Source organism: Triturus cristatus, chromosome 12 (assembly GCF_964204655.1).
Source record: "Triturus cristatus chromosome 12, aTriCri1.1, whole genome shotgun sequence".
Classification (NCBI taxonomy): Eukaryota; Metazoa; Chordata; class Amphibia; order Caudata; family Salamandridae; genus Triturus; species Triturus cristatus.
In genome coordinates this window covers 75253931-75277684 of record NC_140595.1, presented here as the reverse complement: position 1 = coordinate 75277684, position 23754 = coordinate 75253931, and the positions used below count along the sequence as shown (strand labels likewise).

At 42.1% G+C, this 23754-nt stretch overlaps 1 protein-coding gene across 1 annotated transcript; it reads left to right on the top strand.

The window, feature by feature from the left end:
- Positions 1 to 3102: 3102 nt before the first annotated feature.
- On the top strand, positions 3103 to 4041 carry LOC146772588 (olfactory receptor 1C1-like). Its single transcript, XM_085637015.1, has one exon. It carries the CDS (start codon positions 3103 to 3105, stop codon positions 4039 to 4041), a length of 939 nt encoding a protein of 312 aa, XP_085493141.1.
- Positions 4042 to 23754: the final 19713 nt, after the last annotated feature.

Here is a 23754-nt window from a genome sequence, read left to right as displayed (position 1 = left end):
GGGCAAGTGATGACATGATATAGTGAAGGATGATATGTTCAGCAGCAATTATGGAAAGAATGTGTTTGGGGACTGGGAGCTTGTCTAAATTCACTTCTAATGTATCAGCATTGCATATATACCTTCAGTTTGATTTCTAGGACCTCTGATTTGTATCAACCAATATATTTTTTAACTACACTGCTTTCTGTAACCACAGACTATAATGACTCTATCTTGTATTCTTAATATTGTACACTACTTCTAGATGAATCTTAAAGTGTGTGATCATGTTCAGAGCATATACCAAATGAATTGTTACCATAACAACTGCTTAAATAGCATCCTGACAATGACCTTGCTGCTTAGCAATCCAATTGTAAAAATGTGGGACCGTCACCTAATATCACATTGGTTCTGGTGGTCACATGCTACTACTGCTCCCATATGTTCTTTGAAACCAGATGAAGGCGTTTTAAATTCAAGAATAGGTCTATTACAAACAGGGCACCAACTACCATAGGACAGTGCAATCAAGTGAACTTGGGGCCTAATTTAGATCTTATTGGACAGGTTACTCCATCACAACGGTGATGGATATCCTGTCTGCTGAAATATAATTCCCATTATATCCTATGGAATTTATATTTTGGCGGAGGGATATCCGCCACCATTGTGACGGAGTAGCCCATGTGCCAAGATCTAAATCAGGCCCTTTCTTACATCTTAACCACTGGTAGGGATTTCACAGGACACCAATGTTTCTCCACAGACATATTACTTCTCAGAAAGCTACAGTCACAAACTTCAACTGACAAGCACATGGAACATTACATTACACTCTAACACATCGGCAAATGCCACAATAATGTGAAGACTCTAGCATGATATTGTCTTTCAATAATAATAAACTATGTTCCCGGTGCTGTTGGTGTTTTTACCCAGTATCTGGGGGCCCATTTGAGCAGAGTTCTTGTCCGGGTCCTCCATGGTGTTTCAGGCAGATCACTTTGATAAAGAAGCCAGATACTTGGTGTGGAGTTGGCGGCATAAATAAAGCAACCACGTTGTTGCTCTTTGTAATTTGGGTTTTCCTTAAAATGGAGTCAACAGCAACTTCGTGTTCAGGAGACCCAATAGCCCCAATCTCCTAGTGGGGATGGAGAAGCATCTGATGGGCAGGCCACACATCCATCAATATTTGGCTGTTGCTTTTTTACCCACTTCTATTTGAAGACGTTAGCATTTTCTGTGGACGTGCACTCCATGAATACTGTTGTCTTCAGAAGGATGACCAAAGCTCAATAGTATAGGTCATAATGCAAGCCAGATTTTAATATACAGCGGTACCTAGCAATAATCTAAAGGCAATGGTGGCTTTGTTGTAGGCTGAGGTGCTCAGTGGACCTTTTACTGTTGTATGCTCAGATCTGTTACTAATCATCACTAGGCATGTAAACTTTCCTTGGCCAGTGAATTTATTCTCACATGAAAGTGCAACAAGGAACTTAGGACCAAATAACCTCAGGCATTGCACCATAATAGGAGCACCAATTTAATGGTAGAAAGAGAAGAAGCAAAATAACCTCAAAAAGAGAAGGAGGCCACCCATATTTTGTAGACCCTGCTAAGAACAGACCAAGATATACCTATCATTCTACCATAACTATTCTTTTGCTTGTCTTTTGTCAGTAACGCTCTCTGTTTGCTTCTTCTCACATAGCTCTTACTTTTGAGACATCATTCACCCACAACTTTTGTTTCTCTGCTCTTACCTTTTTTTGTTATTCAGTTAAGTTGCCTTTGTGTGGAGTAATTTGTGACAGTCATAATCTTACACCTCTAGTGTCTTCATCAATAGTGCTATTAACAGAAAACCCCTAAATCCACCTCTGTACAGCTTAAACAGTGGAATGCAGGCAAAAACTCAGAGACAGGCATTGGGAGCATAATAAGTGGTGTACATAGTGTGATACTTTGAAAATGTATCAGTTTGTGTCCATACACAATCACATATCTCCCAGGCCTGATAGTCACCTAGGGCTAAACCCTGATATTTGATTCACAAAGTCAGCCCTAGAGGTGAGGAAGGGCTCTTTACACAACCCAACACTGCCCTCACACTGGGATGGGAATTAGAAAATATCATGATAATCCCTCACAGACAATTTTTTTTAAAGTTTCTATAGATCACAGGGCTAACTTCAAAGTGTTTTATAGTATACAATTGCACAGGAAGAGAGAGAGATAAAGAGATAGCGAGAGAGACAGAGACAGAGAGACAGAGAGAGAGAGAGAGAACAAAAGAGAAGGTTTACTAGGCAAAGCCACTTAATTATGTGGCATGGGAAGACAAAATTCTCTCTTGCAAGAAAATGCAAATTATGCGGCATAATGTGGCACATTTTGTGATAGTATTATGTCATCATTTTGTACATTTTACACATGTTAACACTGTCTGGGCAAAGGTTTCACCACATTAGTATCATTTTAATACCCACATTCAGCATTAAGCAACTGAAAACTGACCAGTCAACCTTTGCATAGAGCCAAGTCGTGTCACAACAATTTTAGTAACTTTTGTTCCATTAGAGCTAGAAACAAAAAAAAATTTCAGTCAGATCTTCTGCAGTGGATGATCGACTATTTGGCAAAAGTGGCAAATTCATAACTGTGCAGAAAACGCCACAGAATTGCATAATTGCAATAGCCATATTAATAGGTGACATGTTTAATACAATAAAGCATGGACACTTTGGATTCTGATATTTATCAGGTGGGGCATGCCAGAAGCCTGTCAAAAAAGTGAACCTTCAAGGATTTCCTGAATTATATGAAATTATGAGCAGTGCCTATTTTGCCCGTGTTTTCATATTAGATTACATAAGTTAGGCACCATGTCGGCTTCACTTTGGCATTGGTATTCACCTCATGCCATAGATCTGAAGTTGGAAAAGTGGAAATTGAGGCTGTGCTGGATTGACATCTGGAATCCTACACCAGTATGTAATTCTCAGCAAATGAGTGGAGAAATGGGGGTGAAGTATTGGCTGTCTGAAGAGGCTCCCGGAAGTTGGTCAGTAAATAAAGTAACATTTTTTATCATTCCAGATACATTGCAAAATGGAGAGAGGAAACATGAGTGTTGTCAAAGAATTTATCTTCCTGGGCTTCTCCAGTCATCCAGAGCAGCAGATTATCCTATTTTGTGTCTTCCTTGCTGTATATACACTCATCTTGGTTGGAAATCTGGCAATCTTCATTGTTATAGTAATGGATTCCAGACTCCACACACCCATGTACTTCTTTCTGAGTATCCTGGCCATGGTGGACATCTGTTTCACATCTTTAATAGTTCCCAAGCTATTGGTGGACCTATTGTCAGTGACAAAAGCCATTTCCTTTCCTTTGTGCATCACTCAGTTGCATTTCTTTATAGCATTTACCAATATGGACAGTTTCCTTTTGGGTATCATGGGCTTTGACCGATTCATGGCAATATGTCACCCTCTGCATTATCCACGGGTGATGAGAAAGAGGGTCTGTATAGCACTGGTGCTTTGTGCCTGGGTGATCGTCTCGCTTCACGCTTCAGTGCACAGTGTCTTGGCCTCTAAGTTACTCTATTGTGATGCAAAGGAACTGCACCACTACTTTTGTGACCTCCCACCTCTTCTGAAGCTGTCGTGTTCAGACACCTCCATTAACGAGCTTGTACTCTTCACAGAGACTACTGTAATTTTGCTAACCCCGCTGTTGTGTAATCTGGTATCCTATGTTCTAATTGCTATAGTTATCTTGAAAATCAAGTCCTCTGATGGAAGAAGGAAAGCATTTTCCACCTGCTTCTCCCACCTCACCTGTGTTGTCTTGTGCTATGGGCCTGTGCTTTTTACATACATTCGGCCATCCTCAGCCTACTCCCCGGAGAAGGACATGGGCATAAGCGTAATCTACACCATGGTGATCCCAATGCTCAACCCATTTGTGTACAGTGTCAGAAATAATGATGTGAAAGAGGCATTGAGAAAACTGGGGAAAATATTCCAGGGTCAACAATGAATTTGGATGAAAATAAAATGGAATCTCTACATTTCAATTAATGGTTTAATGTTCACAGAAATCAATACAAAGTGCAGAAAGATTCAGAAACCAAATTCATTTCCAAATAAAGTGAAATCAATGGTTACTTTTAATCTGGATAATCCATCTTGAGTATTTTTATCAACTAATATTAAATGGTACAATATATCCGCACAAGATCTTGGAAAACATTTTAAAAATTTACATTTTCATTCTTGAAAACAGTTTTGTAACTAAAACATACTTACCTGAGGAGCTATTTTCTGTCTTTTTTTATTAAGTCCACTGTAAATCAAGATTGTAAATTACATTTAGTAGAGAAAAAGATATATTTTTTAAATTCCCCTGTAGTAGTCCAAGAGTGCTTGCACACACACACTGTACTTGCAGTCTTTCCTGGTTCCTGGTATTTACATAAACTCCTTTATGTTAACTTATGTTCCAATTTTGTGTTCTCAAAGTTGATTGGATCTTGTTAACATCTCCCGCCAAAGTTCGACATCCGCTGAGAGGCTTCTAAATAAAAATTCTACTTCTACTATCTAACTCTTCTTCTTCAACAATCCCGTAAAAGAAACACAATGTAGAAAATGGGGTCTCAGGTGCTCCATTTAACATGGAGAGAAAATGTGACTAGCTCCTTTGGAGTTTCAAGAAGCTTCACTTCCGCTTCATACTCTCCAAGTTTAGTTAGGCACTTATTTTTTGTCATAGATTGGGCAACACATTTGTCCATAACATTTATTTTAGTCTCCTAGTTTAATGGGGAGGAAATTGAATGTTTAATGTTTATGAGTTCAGAAAATGTCTATGATTTAGAGCTTAAATTATAGGTAAACAAATAAGTAGCTTTTCCTTCTCTATCATGGAAAGGTTTTTCATTTTCTTAAACAGTAGACTAGAGTAGAAAGTCCATATTTGAGACAGGTGCAGAGGAAACTTGGTGAACAAAGGGCCCACAGAAGAGCCTTTAGGCTAGCAGGCTGAGATAGGTAGCCTCTTCAGCCTAGACATCTGCTCTAGCTGAAGGAGTGCCTACCAAAAGTATGCACTTACTGCTAGTTTGCTGCTTAATATATTTCTGAAATGAGTATGTTTCTTATGAGAGTAGCTATTATTGTATTTATTTCCTTCAGTAGAATCCCTCTGCCTTCACCAGACTGAGCCTGTTAGCAATCTAGCAGCATTTCTTAATGTAGGACACAATCCAGATCATAATGCAAACTAAACTTAACTAACAGCTGCTTTGATTTCAGCATCTATTTGTTTTTGTAGATATTATATCTAACAGTGCTCCTAAATTAGTGTCAAAAGTGTGCAAAGCCCTCTCTCTTGGAGTGGTATGGTTTGAAACTTAAGTAATGGGCCTCAACAAATCCTTTAAAAACAATTAGGGCTAAAAGCTAAAATAGGAACAGATGCATGATAAAAAGCTGAACTTTGAGACTAGATTAAATACTATCTTAAAACCCAGAACAAATTCCTGAGAAGAATTTGTTGCTGCCAAATTCCACTCCAAACGAGCTAATTCAACTTAAATTCAGAGTTACAAACTTGATATACACAGTCTCTGGTAAAACTATCCTTCCTGGCCCAGATTACAGATGAATTCTACAAATTATCCATATAAAGACCGCCCTTTAAAATGCAATCTTGCTCTTAATTTCTACAGATCACAAATATCTGAATAATGCTTCTGAATATTGGCTAAAATGAACTAATAACAGAAACGTCTAATATTAACAAGGATAGCCTTCAACTCATAAAGACTACAGTTATGGAATACTGTCTTGTCAAGGATGTATATGCAATATATCAGATGGTCCTGGGCCTCAATTATTTCTGTCAAAAAGGGTCACTAAACTGAGAAACGTATGTGGACAATATTATTTAAGCTGCTATTCAAAACGTTTAATATTACCATGAGATAGTATTCTGCAATCTACAGCAATCTACGGAAATGCTTCTCGTGTATCCTTTGTTTATTAATGTCAAAAAAATCCTGGTGAAACCCTTTTCTAATCAAGTATAAAGTCAGATGCCCTGGGTTTCTGAAAAAGTACTGTTTTTTATCATTCAGTTCTGTGTTTCAATCTTTGCAGTTTGTAGATGGATCTACAGGAAAACATTATTTTGAACTGATTTATTCTTTTCCTACCTGTGGTTTTCCACTTTCTACTAGGATCATGTTACAGGATTAGACAAGCATTTGCACTTTGTCCAGAGAAGTTGTTGATCTTTACTGGTTACGGCAAATCTAAGTGTTTTTAAATTGCAGAGATTTGTATTGAAACTTGTTGTGATTTGTTGTATTATATGTTGTGTTGAAATTATATTTTTCTAAAATAAATGGTTATAGATTGACCGAAAAAAATGTAAGCAGACATACTGTATGATTTATATGGTAATCTGAAAGGAAATAAGGTAGAACAAATAGAGAGGTGCCAGTGGAAACGTCATTGCAGTTCCGCATAGTGCACACTCATGCACGTAGATAGTATGTATCTCACTCACCCTTAGAGTGGTGTACGGACTGAGGAAATATGAATTTTGTGATCAGTTATGTCCCCTATCGTAGACCCCAACGGCTCCATGTGCATGCTACAAGTACATGTATGTTCCCTCCCGTTCCAGTTATGAAGACGCAAATACATGTGCGTCCACCGTCAACATGTCCTCTTTCAGATCCGCCATGAATGGGTCAGATATTCCATTCCTAAGTATGAAAGGCCACCGACTTTATGTGGTTCACTTTCCACATTTTACAGATTCAGGCGAGTAGGCCCTGAATTCTGTCATCAAGCCTTTTCCTGCCTTCTGCCTCTGAAAGCTCCAGTCCGAGCCTGCATCTGTATCCATGAACTTTGTCCTACTCCCTGCGCGGCTAACGGTGCCTGATCCGGCCGTTGCCTGCCAAAAACTGTATTTCACCTTCAAGATTATCTGCTCCGCTCCTCATCCGATGCATTCCTGTCTAGTAGTTTAGGTAAACATTCTTCCAGCTACCGAGCAAAGGGCCAGGCCTCACAGTCCTCATGCAAGTAAATCATAGCCCCTGTTACCATGGAAGATTCCTGCCCCCTCGCATCTCATGTAGACACTTAGACGCTAGTACACGCACTAACAGTCAGTATAGAATAGATTCCGTCCTAGAGACCTTTCCTTTTGGATAATACAGTTCTTTAAACATAAGATATTAGATATGATTTGGGATTAGGTTGACATGACCCCCCAGACTTCTGTCTCCACATGTAGAGCTAAATGTCAAGTCCCCTTCACCCTCTAGTTGCACGTCAATCACACGTCATGCGGCTGCGCGCGCATCTCTGCCAAATATTTCTGCTGACATTGCAGGATTCTCTTATGGATCCACCCACTTGTGACATCATGTTTAATGACGTATCTAGTTACGCCTATATGTACGCCTTTTTCATTACGTATGTGTATCATTATCTGTATTATCAGCTGTTACGCCTCCTGCATCTGTCTTAATGTAATGCTTTCCATATAAATATCTTTACTTGTCAATAATGTATTGCCTTCCCTTCCTGAACCTTCGTGGTGATGGAATTTGAAGCCTACGGTTCGAACTGTAATTCCTTTGTAGAGGAATAAAGCCTTTCAGAACCTCTAATACCACGGATTCTGCCTCTTATTTTTACTGAGTTATTCTTACTAGACTTTACCGCATAAAAAATAGTACCGGTAATGAAATATTTACCACATAAATTGGCGCCCGAACAGGGACACTTTCTCATCTCACGCGCCGGAGGTGCGTTGCAGGCCCGGTCTCCTGCCACAGCTGAACGGACAAAAACGCGTACCTGCAGGATTTCCTGTATCTCCCTCCGGCCAAGCGGGGGTGACGGAGGCTGCGATCAACACCCAGACGAGGCGGTGAGAAGTGCGAAGTATCCCGACCAGAGCCTAGCTGAGAGAGCAAGATCCGAGGTATACAGAGGCCCACCAGGTTCCGAAGTTCCGAGTCCAGCCGAGTCGAGTCCAGTCCGGTCCAGTTTCAGTTCAGTTCCGAGGCCTTCCGTTCCGCGCTACCCGGTGAGTACCGTTGCCGGGGAGGCATTTAGACGTGCACATAGGTTGTGCCGGTCAAGACGGGTTTGGGTACACCAATCCGGTCTGCACTGTTTCAGCAGTGTATCTGTACTGTTTAGCAGTATATCTAGTATGTCGTGCATATAATTCAGTATTATCTAGTGTTAGTATTATGTCAGTAACTAGTTTTCTATTAGTTATCATCGTTCGTTAAACTGTTAAATGTTAAATGTTTTAATACGTTCTACATATTGTGGTGTGAATGATTGTTCATTATTGTGTTTATTGTATTAAGTGTGTTCAAGTAATAAGGTCTAAAAATGCCGCTCTTTTCAAAATTAAGACAGATCAAAACCAGAAAAGGGGTACTCGAAGAAGCTGTTCCCATTCCACCTAGGGACACTCCAGGGTACTTTATGTATCATAAACATGGCCTAGATGCCGTATTATTTCTTGATTTATGGGTGGACTACACCAAGGATTTACCAGAAAGTCAGAGGTGGCCCGCAGCGGGGACCTGGGATGCAGATTGCATCATGAGAGTAGAAGAAGAATTATGGAAAAAGAAAGCTAGACAGTCACAGAAAGATGCCATTGAATTATGGCGTAAAGAATCATATAGACGTACAGAAAAAGCGCTCCGACAGGAAGAGAAAGGTAGGGAGAATTCGAATAAAACCCGAGAAAATTTATTAATTGAGGAAGGTACCCGAGTAAAAGCAGAACAAGTAGACAGACAACGAAACACTCTTATGAATGGTATGTATCCTCTTCTGGCCGAAGGGTTACCTCAGGCCACCCCGGAAATACCGAAAAACTTGACACCTCCATTACTCCCGATAAAAGCACATCCCAAAACAGTAAAAGACGTTTTCCTTTCTTCCTATTTAGATGATGTAGCTCCTGAATATGCTAATGCTCCGCCACACACACCGCCCACCGATGGTGCTCAACGCCAAGATCATCCGTCTGTATCCCCGCAACAACAAACTCCTACGCACGTTCCCACAGGTCCATCTGCTTCTACCGCTTTTCCCACATCTACAGTTTCTATCTTACATCCAACAAATCCTTTCGTGCCTAGCACCTCAGACGGTGCGACAGGAGGTACGACAGATATTTTTGCCACGCCACCCCGAGGAAATAAACTATCCCTTAGAGATTTAGCATACGAACGTACACCCCAACTAGCAACTTCCGACTTGTTTAAAGAGCATCTAGTGGATTGTAGATATGATCCTGTGCCCGGTAGACGGGACGGTATGCTGCTGTCATCACTACGTATACGACGAGCTTCAAGGTATTTAGCGACGCTACCAGGAATGGTGGCACATTTAGACAATATATATCACTTTGTCCAATCAGGGCGAGGCCCTGAAAGTATTGACGAAGCTATGGAATACCAGAAAGTGGATGTACAGAGACAACTGTTACGCTTCTTCATAAACTGTGTGATCAGAAACAGAGATAGGCCTGGGGTGGATCCGGAGGAAATGCAAGTACTTAACAGATGGGGCCAGAATATATCAGAAGGGAAACATGATAAACAGACATGTATAGTAGTTATGTGCCGTAAGATTCGCAAAGAAGTAGAACGAATACATACAGAAAGATTAGAGTCAGATCAACATGAATCAGAGGGAGAGGAAGACGAAATGCCTACAGGACAATTAGAAACGATGGCATATGTAGGTAAAGGAAGATCTTTTAATAAAACGAGATGCTTTAATGATCCGATACGTCCGATACGTCCAGAATGTAATAGACATTTTCAAGCCCCTATGTTAAATACAAGGTCTCCTGAACACCTATTCCAAGCCGCTGATAAATTACTCCGAGACCGAAGGGGGTACCATATGCTCGATTCCATGGATGAACAAGAATTGGCCAGGTCAGCAGTACAATGGGCTGACAGTCCCGACAAATACAGTGAAGATGCACTAGCACACACGTTTCTGAATCTTGCCCCAGACGAACAGCGTTTAGCCGGTATATATATGATTCAACACCTCCTTATATTGTATAAAAGCCAACACTCCGATCCTGGACCCTTACCTGACATATTGACCGAATTACTCACGAATAAATGGAGAGGTTCAGGTACTGATTTGATTAAAGAAATTCTAGAATTTCGAAACCAGTATATAGTTTTCGTATGCCCAGAACATGTTCCAGTTCCCGCTATGGGAAGAAAGATGTATCACATAGATAGACAAAATCCCTTACGCGAAGTACACCCAATAAGAGGTGAAGACAATAATTTTACACGCGTGTTTGTGTACACGCCCATAACTAAAATTGAATTATTAGAAATGAAGAAAGTAGTACCCAGCCATGACAAGGATCCAGCAGGTTTTCACCGTGAGATAAAAGACATGTTACTCATGGGAGAGTATACCTACCCCGACATTATGAAAATATTAAAAGTGTTAATGCCTGCCGGTGTTTACGAGAAACTCAAAGAAAAGGAATGGGAGGTGGGAGACCAAAAGATAGATTGGACAGCATTAGAAAACGAAGAAAAGGCTCGAGCTGGAGGATCAGGGCTTGGGGAAAAGACTACAGCACTACCAGGATTACTAGTGCAGGTACTGCCACGTTTATTAACTACGAAAAAGGAGGACTGGGGTGCAATCTCAGCCTGTAAACAAAAGCAAGATGAAGACACTAGTGATTTCTATTCCCGATTTGAAAAATGTTTTGGTATAAATAGTGGCATAAAAGCAAGTAGCGAGTCATATCCACATCTGTTTGTGACAAAATTAGTTGAAAATTCCCTACCGCAAGTTAAGAATAGAGTATTGAAATTTGAGAGTACCCGTCACAGATGTTACAGATGTTACAATATCACCACAATAGAATTAGGGAAGAACAAGAACATGAACAAAGACGTATGAAAGATACGAAAATGAAAATGCTTGTTGCTCAGTCAGTTCCAGCTGATGGTCATAAAAAGGGTGATTCCGCAGGTCCGACGAAAGGGACATGCAACTATTGTAAACAACAAGGTCATTATATACACGATTGTCCAGTTCTGAAACATAATATCGCCACGGGTAGAACCCAGGAAAGACCACGTCCACCTAGACAGGATCAGAATCAACAACAAATCCCTCAGCATGCACAATCTAGACCAGCTCCGCAACAGGCAGCTCCACAACAGACGGTAGCAACACCACAGCAGCAGCCTATTGCTGCCACACAAGCGACAACGCAACAGATGTACCAGTATGCACAAACTGACTATCCCGATTATCAGCGATATACATGAAATAGCCTAGAGAGGGAAGTTGGCTTACCCCTTATCGAGGTTCCTGTAGATCAAGAGGGACCTTATGTACATAGTGAACTATTAGGGGAAGACAGAAAGTTTTTACTTGATACAGGGGCAAGCAGAACAACTATACGACGCAGTGAAGTTCCAGGGGCACCCCTCTCAGGCTCACAGAATATTTCCCTTGGATTCTCAGGAAAGCCTATCATAAATGAAGTTACGCAACCCCTTCCACTCACGGTTGGTCCATTGACACGAACTACAGATTTATTGCTTACTAAATCATGTCCAGAAAACTTGTTAGGTATAAAAACATTGAAAGCTCTAGGAGCTATAATATGTTGTTCTCCGGAAGGAGTACGATTATTTTTACGTGACTTCAAAGGTCACTACATGTCTAGAGACATGGATCACCGGCTGCAGAATTTACCTACACATTTATGGGCACAAGGCCCCACTGATGTTGGTCGCATGAACATTACACCATATCGAGTCACACTAAAAACAGGAGTAGTACTACCACGAATGCGACAATACAAGTTACCACCAGATGCTGTTGTGGCTTTGCTGCAAATCATTGACGAGCTCATTGCACAAGGAGTGGTTGTGGAAACAGACTCCAATGTATGTAATTCCCCGATAATTCCGATTCTTAAAAGAACGGATCCAAAAGCACCACCAGTATATCGATTAGTTATTGATCTGCGCGAATTAAATAAATGTATTGTACCACAATACCCTGTGGTCCCAGATATCTCTTCATTACTAACAGCTATTGACTCAGAAGCAACGTTCTTTACTGTAATTGATCTCAAGAATGCCTTCTTTAGCGTCCCGATAGATCCGGAAAGTCAATATTTGTTCGGATTCAGTTTAAATGGTCGAAGTTTTAAATTCACACGCGCTCCTCAAGGATTTACAGAAAGCCCCAGCATCTATAGCCAAGCACTGAAACGAGAACTTGACAGTATCCACATGCCAGTTAACACTGCCTTGCTTCAATATGTCGATGATCTGCTGATCACCGCCCGAAGCGAACCTGAATGTGAAAAAGCGTCACTGACGGTTTTAAAATTTCTGGCCGACAAGGGGCACAAGGTGTCCCCTTCTAAGCTGCAATTCTGTGTCCAGCAAGTTGTTTACCTTGGGCACTTGCTGTCCAAGGAGGGAAGACAGCTTACACCCGACCGCATCCAGTTAATTGCTAACATGCCACCACCCAAGACACAAAAGGAGGTGCGGGCTTTTATAGGTCTCACTTCATACTGTAGGCAGTGGATCCCTCAATATGCATTTCTAGCAAAACCACTCATTCAGTTGACAACACAGGAGGCAGCCACATCGACTGTCCTCCCTTGGACTCAAGAACATACACATGCCTTTGAAAGCTTAAAGAAAGCTTTATGCCAAGCACCTGTTTTAGCAACACCATGTTACAGTAAGCCTTTTACACTCTTTGTTACAGAACGCGAAGGTACTGCTTTGTCAGTACTCACTCAGGAACAAGCAGGATCACACAAACCATGTGCTTATTTCTCTAGTACATTAGATCCCGTAGCCCAGGCTCTTCCTGCGTGCCTGAAATCAGTGGCAGCAACAGCTTTAGCAATCAGACAAAGCGATGCCATAGTATTAGGACACCAATTGACAGTACAAGTACCACACGCAGTAGAGGTTCTCTTGAACCGCACACAAACACAACACTTGACTATAGCAAGACTCACCGGTTATGAATTAACATTGTTTCAGCCACACATAGAAATCAGACGTTGCAATACATTAAATCCTGCCACACTTTTGCCAGTAAACGGAACAGATCCACTAGCACATGATTGTATTGAAGTCATTACTATCACGACGAAACCCAGACAAGACTTGACAGATATCCCTTTATCAGATCCGGACCTAACATTGTATGTAGATGGTTCATGTATGAGAACAAGTACAGGAGAGTTAGTGGCCGCTTACGCAGTCACAACAGACACTGAAGTCATTGAAACAAATTGTATTAACACTTTGTCAGCTCAAGCAGCCGAGCTCATCGCTCTGACACAAGCCTGTATTCAAGCCAAAAATAAGAAAGTCAACATATACACAGATTCACGTTATGCATTCGGAGTCGTCCATGACTTCGGCGTACTGTGGCGAGAGAGAGGTTATTTAACTTCTCACGGTGCCCACATCCAACACGGACCCCTCATTCAAGCTCTATTAGACGCGATTCATCTACCTACTGCAATATCGATTATGAAATGCAAAGCCCATACAAAAGTTACCGATATCATTTCTCAGGGTAATGACCTAGCTGACAGAACAGCTAAACAGACTGCTCAGAATCAGACTCACACAACTGACACGACAAAGACAATAGTTCCGACACCAACACATTGCATGACAGTTAAGGATCCCGCCCTTGATGTAATTGACATACAGACGCATGCTACACCAGAAGAAATAAAGAAATGGACTGAATTAGGAGGGATCCAAACGGATCAAGGATGGATGACGAAGGGAAAATCTATATGGTTTCTTCCCGACTCCATGGTTCAAGTCATCATTAACACAATACATAGTCCAGCGCACCTAGGAGAAAAAGCTATGCTAGACAGCATTCAACACATTTGGTTCAACAAACACTTGCGAGCAGCAGCCAAACAGAAAGTACGTACCTGTATGATATGTTGTCAGTTTAATCCAGGTAAAAGCATCCCCGTAGAGCAGGGTGGATTTCAACCTCCCGATCATGCTTTTGAAGTCCTCCAGATGGATTATATCCAGATGGAACGATGTCGAGGATTCAAATATGTTCTCGTAGTTGTCTGTGCTCTTTCCCGTTGGACAGAAGCCTATCCGGTTTCAGATTACACTGCCCCGACTACTGCCAAACAGTTAGTTCGAGAATTCTTCCCACGATTCGGTTTACCACGTGTCGTGTACTCAGATAACGGCCAGCCATTCTCATCCGAACTAATGAAACACGTTTCACTTCTGTTAGGTTACCAATGGAAATTCCACTGTGTCCGACATCCCGAGGCAGCAGGTCTCGTGGAACGCCATAATCAAACTCTGAAAATTAGATTGTCCAAAATATGTAGAGAAAAAGGTGTCGATTGGATAGTAGCCTTACCAGTTGCGCTCTTTTACATGAGAATGGTAGCACATTCTCGAACAGGGCTATCCCCGTATGAGGTGATCTTCGGTAGACCACCAAATATGTGGGGGACGCCTATACCTCGTAAAATCACTGATGTTGACTGTAATATGCTGACAGATTACCTGGCTTCCTTGATGTCTGCACTACAATCTTGTCGTTCACAGGTAGCTGCAGCTTTTCCCGATAACACTGAGGTGAAGCCCCATGACGTGGTTCCAGGGGATCTGGTTCTTGTGAGGAATTTCGACCGGAAGACCCAGTTGGAGCCCAGGTGGAAGTCGCCCAAACTCGTCTTGCTGACAACCAGGACAGCCGTGAAGGTTGAGGGACGTAAAGGGTGGTTGCACTCGAGTCATATCAAGAAATTTTATGGACTACCGTCCGATGTGAACACTCAGCCCTGCATTTCCTCACAGACAGACTCAAAGCTCCCCTTGGTTGAACAAACGAAAAACGAACTCTATAAACTGAAACTAAGGTCTAGCAAGTCAGACAATTTGATTGTTTAAGTCCTCTCCAAGGTGAATCGGTTGAATTTGTCTCTGACATGTATCCTCTAGACCGAAATAGAGAGAGAAATAGACAGATACAGATTAAAAAACATGCGTACTGTAAATCACTTCGTAGTCACTGCACAGTGACATTATTAATTTTGTTTTTTCTAAGTCTTCTGATCATCATTTCTAGTGTATTGCTACATATGTATTACCCTATTTCTAAGCGTGCTTACAATGCTACTGCTGAACATTCTTTTAGCGAATTACCTCCGCATGAGTTGTCTTATAGATTTGCGCTGCGCAACAACACATTTATTAGTATGTTACATCATTCCCATCAGACCAGCAATGCTACCAATTGTTGGATATGTGGCCGACTCCCTCCCTATCAGAACTATAAGGGAGTTTTGCCTCTCTTTCCGTATCCGTTCACACACAATGGCTCCTGTGGAGCATGGTTTAGTCTAATTAATTCCCTAGATTCAAATTCCGCAGTTTATCAAGACAACTGGGTATGGGGAAACCTGAACCTAGTTTTGCTTAAAGTCTGCTACCCTAACAAGGAGGGACTTCCCAAAAGAACAGGAACTGATCTAGAAAATGAAGTATATGGATTAGGTAACTTTACACTTAACCTCATGATTCTGAATGTTGAATCCGAAGCTACACCAATCTTGCCCGCTATGTCAGTATTTCCAGTTAAAGGTGAATTATGTGTAAGAAAGAATGGCTCCATACACATGGGCCATAGTAAATGCACCACTGTAATAAAATTCAGTGATCAAGGCAAGTCTACATTTAGAGCTTCCCGTCATTCCTACTTCATATGTGGCCAGACTGCATATATACGTTTACCTCTAGATTGGGATGGTACCTGTTACATAGCATTCCTTCTGCCACCTGTTTTTCTAGCCCCTCCTGACTATCACAGAAATACCCATTTAATACACAATAGACAGCAGAGAGATCTCCCGATTGTCGATTATACTGAAACGGCATGGGAGCAATACACAGATTTCAATAAAGGTTTCTTTCCATATATAGGTACAGTCACTAATAGTAAGCTGATACGTAGATTAACTAGAACCCTTGAAGCAGTAGTGAACGAGACTACTTCCGCCTTAGGCAATTTAACAGAAGAGCAGTCTGCTATGCGGATTGTTGTGCTTCAAAATCGTCTTGTCCTTGACGTCATCCTGGCCGATAGGGGCGGAGCTTGTAGGGTCATCGGATCAAGTTGCTGTGTTTTCATACCAGAAAATTCGCCGTCAGTATATAAAGCCATAATGTCAGAAGGTACCTCAAGTTCCACAGAAGCAGAAGTGACGATTACTCCCAATGCCCCTGCATCAGTGCAGCCACCAAGCAAGGGTAGCGGCACTAGCACGGGGGAAAGGGGAAGTGGAAGAGAAGAGAAGAGACTGCCTCAGGATGGTGTATAACCTCTAGGTGGTGATTCTGCCTTCTCTGCTGATTCTTCTGTAGTGTATGGTTCTTCACTGGCACATCTTAACGAGGTACACCTAATGCACAGAGGTGAAGAGGGAATTACAAGAACATCCTACTCTCCTAATCTTCCTAATGACTTTTAGATTCCTCTGCTCCTACCTTTTACTCCTACAGGCTTGCTACTCTTCTATGTAGTGATATTCTTTGTAATCTTTTAGTTATACAGACTTGCACATTTGCAGGTTTAAGAAATAGGTTCCATCTTCTGATAAAGAATTGATATGTACATAAATAATGAATTAACGAATACTCTCCTATCTTGCAGGTTCTGTAGTGAAGAAGGTCTGGGTCGGTTCAACAACTTCTTCAACAAAAGATGCGCGCAAAAAGGTACAGGGAAAGGTAAAATAGGGAGGAAAGGAAAAGGAAAGGTCGCCAAGGGGAGGAGAGGAAATTGGAGGTTGGGCGCAGACGCGCACTCACTGACTTTAGTCGTTGGCTCAGTCTTGGTTTCTTTTAGTTCACAGGGAAATCTGATACTCAGCCACTCCGGGTAACAGCTTCCTTCTCAGATGAACAAACGAAGATTCCAGCCAGAAGAATTCTCAGTAACTTTCTTGACTGAAACTTGGGTAACCAAAAACCGCTAACTTGATTATTCGGCTACTAGCGGTTGATTCGGTTCTGTGGATTATTCCGAAAATATCTCTCTCAAGTTCTAGAACAGTTCTCCTCAGGATTCTGGAGCACACAGAAAACACTAGCTTCTCTCAGGATATCTCGATTGAAGTGCGCAGTTTGCCGCGCGCCCAACCGTCAAGTCAAAGATGTACAGCAAATGACGGCAAGAGCCGCGGCCATCTTGAAAGGTCCAACTGTACATAGAACATTATAAGTCTCGATATAGGTTCACCACTTGCGGCTTCACAAGAATCCGCTGTCTCTTTGGTTTTTGCCACATATGGTGCACCGCTGACACCACATGAGTCTGCTTCCTGACAGTACCCCCTCTCAAAGGCCGATTCATCGGCCCAGGTTTGAAGGGGTATCGAATATGAAATCTTTTTAAGAGTCGAGGAGCATGAATGTTCTTAGCTAACTCCCAGGAGCGATCTTCTGGTCCATAACCTTTCCAGTCTACTAAGTAGTAAAGCCCTACTCTAGTTCTTTTGGAATCTAATATATCTTTGACCTCATATTCAGGATGTCCATTAATCACTAGGGGCGCTGGAGGCTTCACTATTCTCGTGTTTGGAGTGCATCTTTTAATCAGAGAGACATGGAAAACTGAATGAATACCTGTATTTGAGGGCAATTTTAATTTTACCGCTACAGGGTTTAGTACCTTTTCAATTAGGTAAGGTCCCACAAAACGTGGCTGAAATTTCCGATTACCCTTGAGATGGAGATTACGTGTAGATAACCAAACCAAATCACCCACCCTGTAATCTGGAGCCTTTTTTCTATGTTTGTCTGCCTGTTTCTTATAATTCGCTTTAGCCTTGACTAAATTGGATTCTGCCGATCTGCGAGTGTTAACAAGATCTTGCATGAGGTCTCTGACTGCTGGAACCCCCATATCTCCCTGTCCCATGAAAGGGTTTGGATGTCTACCATAATTGAGGAAGAAAGGAGAAAACCCAGTAGACACATTTTTTGCATTATTACATGCAAACTCTGCCATCCATAAAAAATCAGACCATTCACCCTCCTGATCCAGAAGGAACATTCTCAGATATTGTTCTAACTCTTGGTTGACTCTTTCGGTCTGCCCGTCTGTTTCAGGATGATAACTGGTGGAAAATCTGGTCTCTACTCCCAACCCTTGCATGAAGGCTCTCCAAAAATGGGATACAAACTGAGACCCTCTATCTGAAATCAGGATTTTTGGGACCCCATGAATCTTAACAATGTGCTCACTGAATAGTTTGGCTAACTCCCTCGCAGTAGGAACCCCTTTTAAAGGTATGAAATGGCTCATCTTAGTGAAGGTGTCAACAAACACTAACACAGTGTTATACCCATGACTCGGAGGCAGATCCACTATGAGATCCATGGTGACTGTGTGCCAAGGTTGGGAGGGGGTGGGCAAAGGATGCAAAAGGCCTGATGGGGCTTGTCTCATGGCCTTTCCTTGGGCACAGGTTGGACACGTTCCCACATATTGTATGACACTGGACCGAATCTCTGGCCACCAAAAATATCGTTGAATGAGCTCGAGAGTCTTTTGAATACCTTTATGCCCAGCCAAAGGTTGATCATGGCATGCTTGCATTGCTTTGTGCTGAAGTTCTGCAGTGGGTAAATACAGGGCACCTTGAACGTAGGGTAACTGTTCGAAGATTTCTCGTATAGAATCCTGTTGAACCCAAGTCTGTATCTCTTCTGGAGACAACCTTTTTTTTACTTCTTCTTTGAAATCAACCAAATCAAGCGTACAAATGATCTTGGTTTCTGGGATGATAGTCTTTTGAGTCATTGGAGGCTCTTGAACTTCTGTCTGAATTCGGGACAATGCATCCGCCTTTCCGTTCTTATTTCCTGGGCGGTAGGTAATCACAAAATCAAAGTCTGCAAAATAGAGAGACCATCTTAAGAGACGAGGGGTCAAAGTTCTAGCAGATTTCAGAAATTGTAAATTCTTGTGATCAGAATAAACTGTAACTGTATGACGAGCTCCCAGCAAATAGTGTCGCCACTCTTCAAACGCATCTTTCACCGCCAACAATTCCTTCTCAGCAATTGTATAATTGACTTCAGCAGGCGTAAGTTTTCTAGAACGAAAAGCCACTGGATGAAGCTGTCCCGTTGTCTTGTGACGCTGAGACAGCACCCCACCAATGGCTAAATCTGAAGCATCCGCTTCCACAAAGAAGGGTTCTGCCGGATCTGCATGTAGCAAAATGGGAGCAGTAGTAAAGCTCTTCTTGAGAAACTCAAAAGCCATCTCAGCCTCTTCAGTCCAATGAAATTTCTGGCCTTTCTTCAAAAGTTTGGTGATAGGAATGATTCTCTGTGAGAATCCTTGAATGAAGCGACGATAAAAATTAGCAAATCCCAAGAATCGCTGTATCTCCTTAACGTTTCCTGGAGAGGGCCAATTTATAACTGAGTGAATCTTCTTTGGATCCATGGTCACTCCTGCTGAGGAAAGGACAAATCCGAGAAACTCCACTGTTTGCACACTGAAAGCACATTTTTCTAGTTTCACATACAATTGATGCAAACGCAGCCTTTCCAAAACCCTCCTTACATGGGTAGCATGTTCTTGTGGAATCTTGGAGAAAATCAAAATATCATCCAAATATACAATTGCAATCTTGTCAATCAAATCTCCCATGATATCATTAATAAAATGTTGAAAAGCGGCTGGTGCATTACAAAGGCCAAACGGCATAACTTGATATTCAAAGAGCCCATATTTAGTTCGAAATGCCGTTTTCCACTCATGGCCTTCTTTGACACGAATAAGATGGTATGCCCCTCTTAAATCTAATTTTGTGAAAATTTGAGCTTCCTTTACTTGATCAAGAAGGACGGAAATCAAGGGTAACGGGTATCGATTCTTGATGGTCACTCGGTTGAGGGCACGATAATCGATGCAAGTCCTAAGAGATCCTTCCTTCTTGGGGATGAAGAATAAAGGAGAGGATACTGGGGACTGTGAAGGCCTAATAAAACCATTAGCCAAATATCGATCTAAATACTCCTTGAGATAGCGATTTTCACCTTCAGTTAGGGCGTAGATCCTTGAACAAGGCAGAACCGCTCCCGGTTCCAATTCGATGGTACAATCATATGGACGATGTGGAGGTAATTTTTCTGCATCTTTTTCACAAAAGACTTCTTTAAACTCTTGATACTCTGGGGGAATTTCTGTAGTACTGATGACACAAATTGATTCTCCTCCGCCAGATAACAAGGTTGCTTGAGAGGGTTCGGTACCTTCCTCAGAATCATGGTAACAATGTTCTAGACAATATTGGGAATTCATGAATACTGTTCGGTTTTCCCAATCTATAGTAGGATTATGGATAGTAAGCCATGGAAGCCCCAAAATCATCTGGAATTGAGGTGCATCAATGAGATTAAATTGAATGGTTTCACTATGGCCATCTGCTTGAATCAACTTCAAAGGTTCAGTGTGCTGAGTGATGGGTCCTGAGGAGAGATTAGTTCCATCTACTGCCCGAACTACTTCACTTCTTTCTTTACTGATGCCTTTTATTCCCATTCTTTGTGCATATTTTATGTCGCAGAAGTTTCCGGTGGCTCCAGAGTCGAGCATAATGGCCACCCCAGAAATTTCTTGCTCCCGAAACTGAATAGTCATATGCAAAATCAAATGAGGTGTCATGGTTTGTAAAGTGTTCATCACATAATGGGAATTTGGAGCCATCTTTTCTTCTGACACCACCAGTGTGCTCCCCTCTACTGGTGGTGTTGCTCGTTTCCCTTCACCAAAGTTTTAGGCCTTTTCGGACACTCTTTTACAAAGTGTCCTGAATTTCCACAATACATACACAGTCTTTTCTGTCTTCGTTGTTCCTTCTCTTCTTTACTCAGAGGGCCTCTCACCATCCCAATTTGCATCGGTTCCACATCCGAAGAAGGCGTCTTATTGATCTCTTGTCGACTTCTATCAAATCTAGGAGGTTGGAAACGAAATTCTTTTCTTCTTTCACCTTTCCGTTCTGTCCAACGAAAATCGATTTCTAAAGCCAGATCCACTAAAGCTGATAATTCTGTAGGACGGTTAGGAATTTGAGCTAATGTGTCTTTGATTTCTTCTCGCAATCCTCGATAGAAGAGAGCCGCTCTTTTCTCTTCTGGCCACTCCGTTTCCACAATCAACTTATTAAACTGGGTTAAATAAGTTACTAAATCCTTACTTCCTTGACGAAGTTCTAAAAGTTCATTGTCCGTGACTTGAGAGATCTTTCTTCTGTCAAAAATCCTCAAAAATTCGGCCTTAAAACGCTCCAGGTCATACAAAAATGGGGAATCTTTGGACACCAATGGCATTGCCCAGTTAGCCGCATCCCCACTCAGATAAGAGAGAATAAACGCAACCTTGGATTGTGCGTCAGGGAATAACGCTGGTCGACACATGAAATGGAGGGAACATTGTGTCAAGAATAATTGCGCTCTCTGTGCATCCCCAGAATACCTTTCAGGAGAAGCTAATGGAATTAGTGGGGAAACAGAATGGACCACTTGTGCTACAGTCCTGGGGTTGGACTCTGAAGACAAATTGGGGGAAGAGGTCTGAGCTAACGGAGTGGCTCCCGATGCTAACCCATCTACTCTTCGAGTTAGCAAAACCGTTTCCTCCCTTACCGCTCCTAAATCCCTTTGAATGGCCTCCAACATCTCCCCTAAGGATTTTAAACTAAAGCCTTCCGCCATTCCGCTTGGGTGGAAATTACTTCGTGGGCACTTCAATCTGTCAGAAGGTACCTCAAGTTCCACAGAAGCAGAAGTGACGATTACTCCCAATGCCCCTGCATCAGTGCAGCCACCAAGCAAGGGTAGCGGCACTAGCACGGGGGAAAGGGGAAGTGGAAGAGAAGAGAAGAGACTGCCTCAGGATGGTGTATAACCTCTAGGTGGTGATTCTGCCTTCTCTGCTGATTCTTCTGTAGTGTATGGTTCTTCACTGGCACATCTTAACGAGGTACACCTAATGCACAGAGGTGAAGAGGGAATTACAAGAACATCCTACTCTCCTAATCTTCCTAATGACTTTTAGATTCCTCTGCTCCTACCTTTTACTCCTACAGGCTTGCTACTCTTCTATGTAGTGATATTCTTTGTAATCTTTTAGTTATACAGACTTGCACATTTGCAGGTTTAAGAAATAGGTTCCATCTTCTGATAAAGAATTGATATGTACATAAATAATGAATTAACAAATACTCTCCTATCTTGCAGGTTCTGTAGTGAAGAAGGTCTGGGTCGGTTCAACAACTTCTTCAACAAAAGATGCGCGCAAAAAGGTACAGGGAAAGGTAAAATAGGGAGGAAAGGAAAAGGAAAGGTCGCCAAGGGGAGGAGAGGAAATTGGAGGTTGGGCGCAGACGCGCACTCACTGACTTTAGTCGTTGGCTCAGTCTTGGTTTCTTTTAGTTCACTGGGAAATCTGATACTCAGCCACTCCGGGTAACAGCTTCCTTCTCAGATGAACAAACGAAGATTCCAGCCAGAAGAATTCTCAGTAACTTTCTTGACTGAAACTTGGGTAACCAAAAACCGCTAACTTGATTATTCGGCTACTAGCGGTTGATTCGGTTCTGTGGATTATTCCGAAAATATCTCTCTCAAGTTCTAGAACAGTTCTCCTCAGGATTCTGGAGCACACAGAAAACACTAGCTTCTCTCAGGATATCTCGATTGAAGTGCGCAGTTTGCCGCGCGCCCAACCGTCAAGTCAAAGATGTACAGCAAATGACGGCAAGAGCCACGGCCATCTTGAAAGGTCCAACTGTACATAGAACATTATAAGTCTCGATATAGGTTCACCACTTGCGGCTTCACAAGAATCCGCTGTCTCTTTGGTTTTTGCCACATATGGTGCACCGCTGACACCACATGAGTCTGCTTCCTGACACATAACTCGCCTTCATAAGATTATAAGCCAGATACACCAGAGTCCAGGCACCTGGACTTGGTCCGGTTGGTTCTGGAGCGTGTTGTCAGCCTGGGGATGGAGGATCCTATCCTTCCTAGGTATTGTCTTTCTCATACTATTCAGTTGCTGCTTATGTCTACAATGTGGGCCAGCGATTTGTGGTCTGTGTGCCACATCGTGTATCCCGCATCCAAGTTTTCGTTCAAGATCCCGGAAGAAGAAAGAAGAACAAATGATGCTATATGAACAGATCGATGGATTGATGAAGATCGATATCTCCTGAGGGTCCGTAGGGGACAAGGAGGGAATGAGGAAATATGAATTTTGTGATCAGTTATGTCCCCTATCGTAGACCCCAACGGCTCCATGTGCATGCTACAAGTACATGTATGTTCCCTCCCGTTCCAGTTATGAAGACGCAAATACATGTGCGTCCACCGTCAACATGTCCTCTTTCAGATCCGCCATGAATGGGTCAGATATTCCATTCCTAAGTATGAAAGGCCACCGACTTTATGTGGTTCACTTTCCACATTTTACAGATTCAGGCGAGTAGGCCCTGAATTCTGTCATCAAGCCTTTGCCTGCCTTCTGCCTCTGAAAGCTCCAGTCCGAGCCTGCATCTGTATCCATG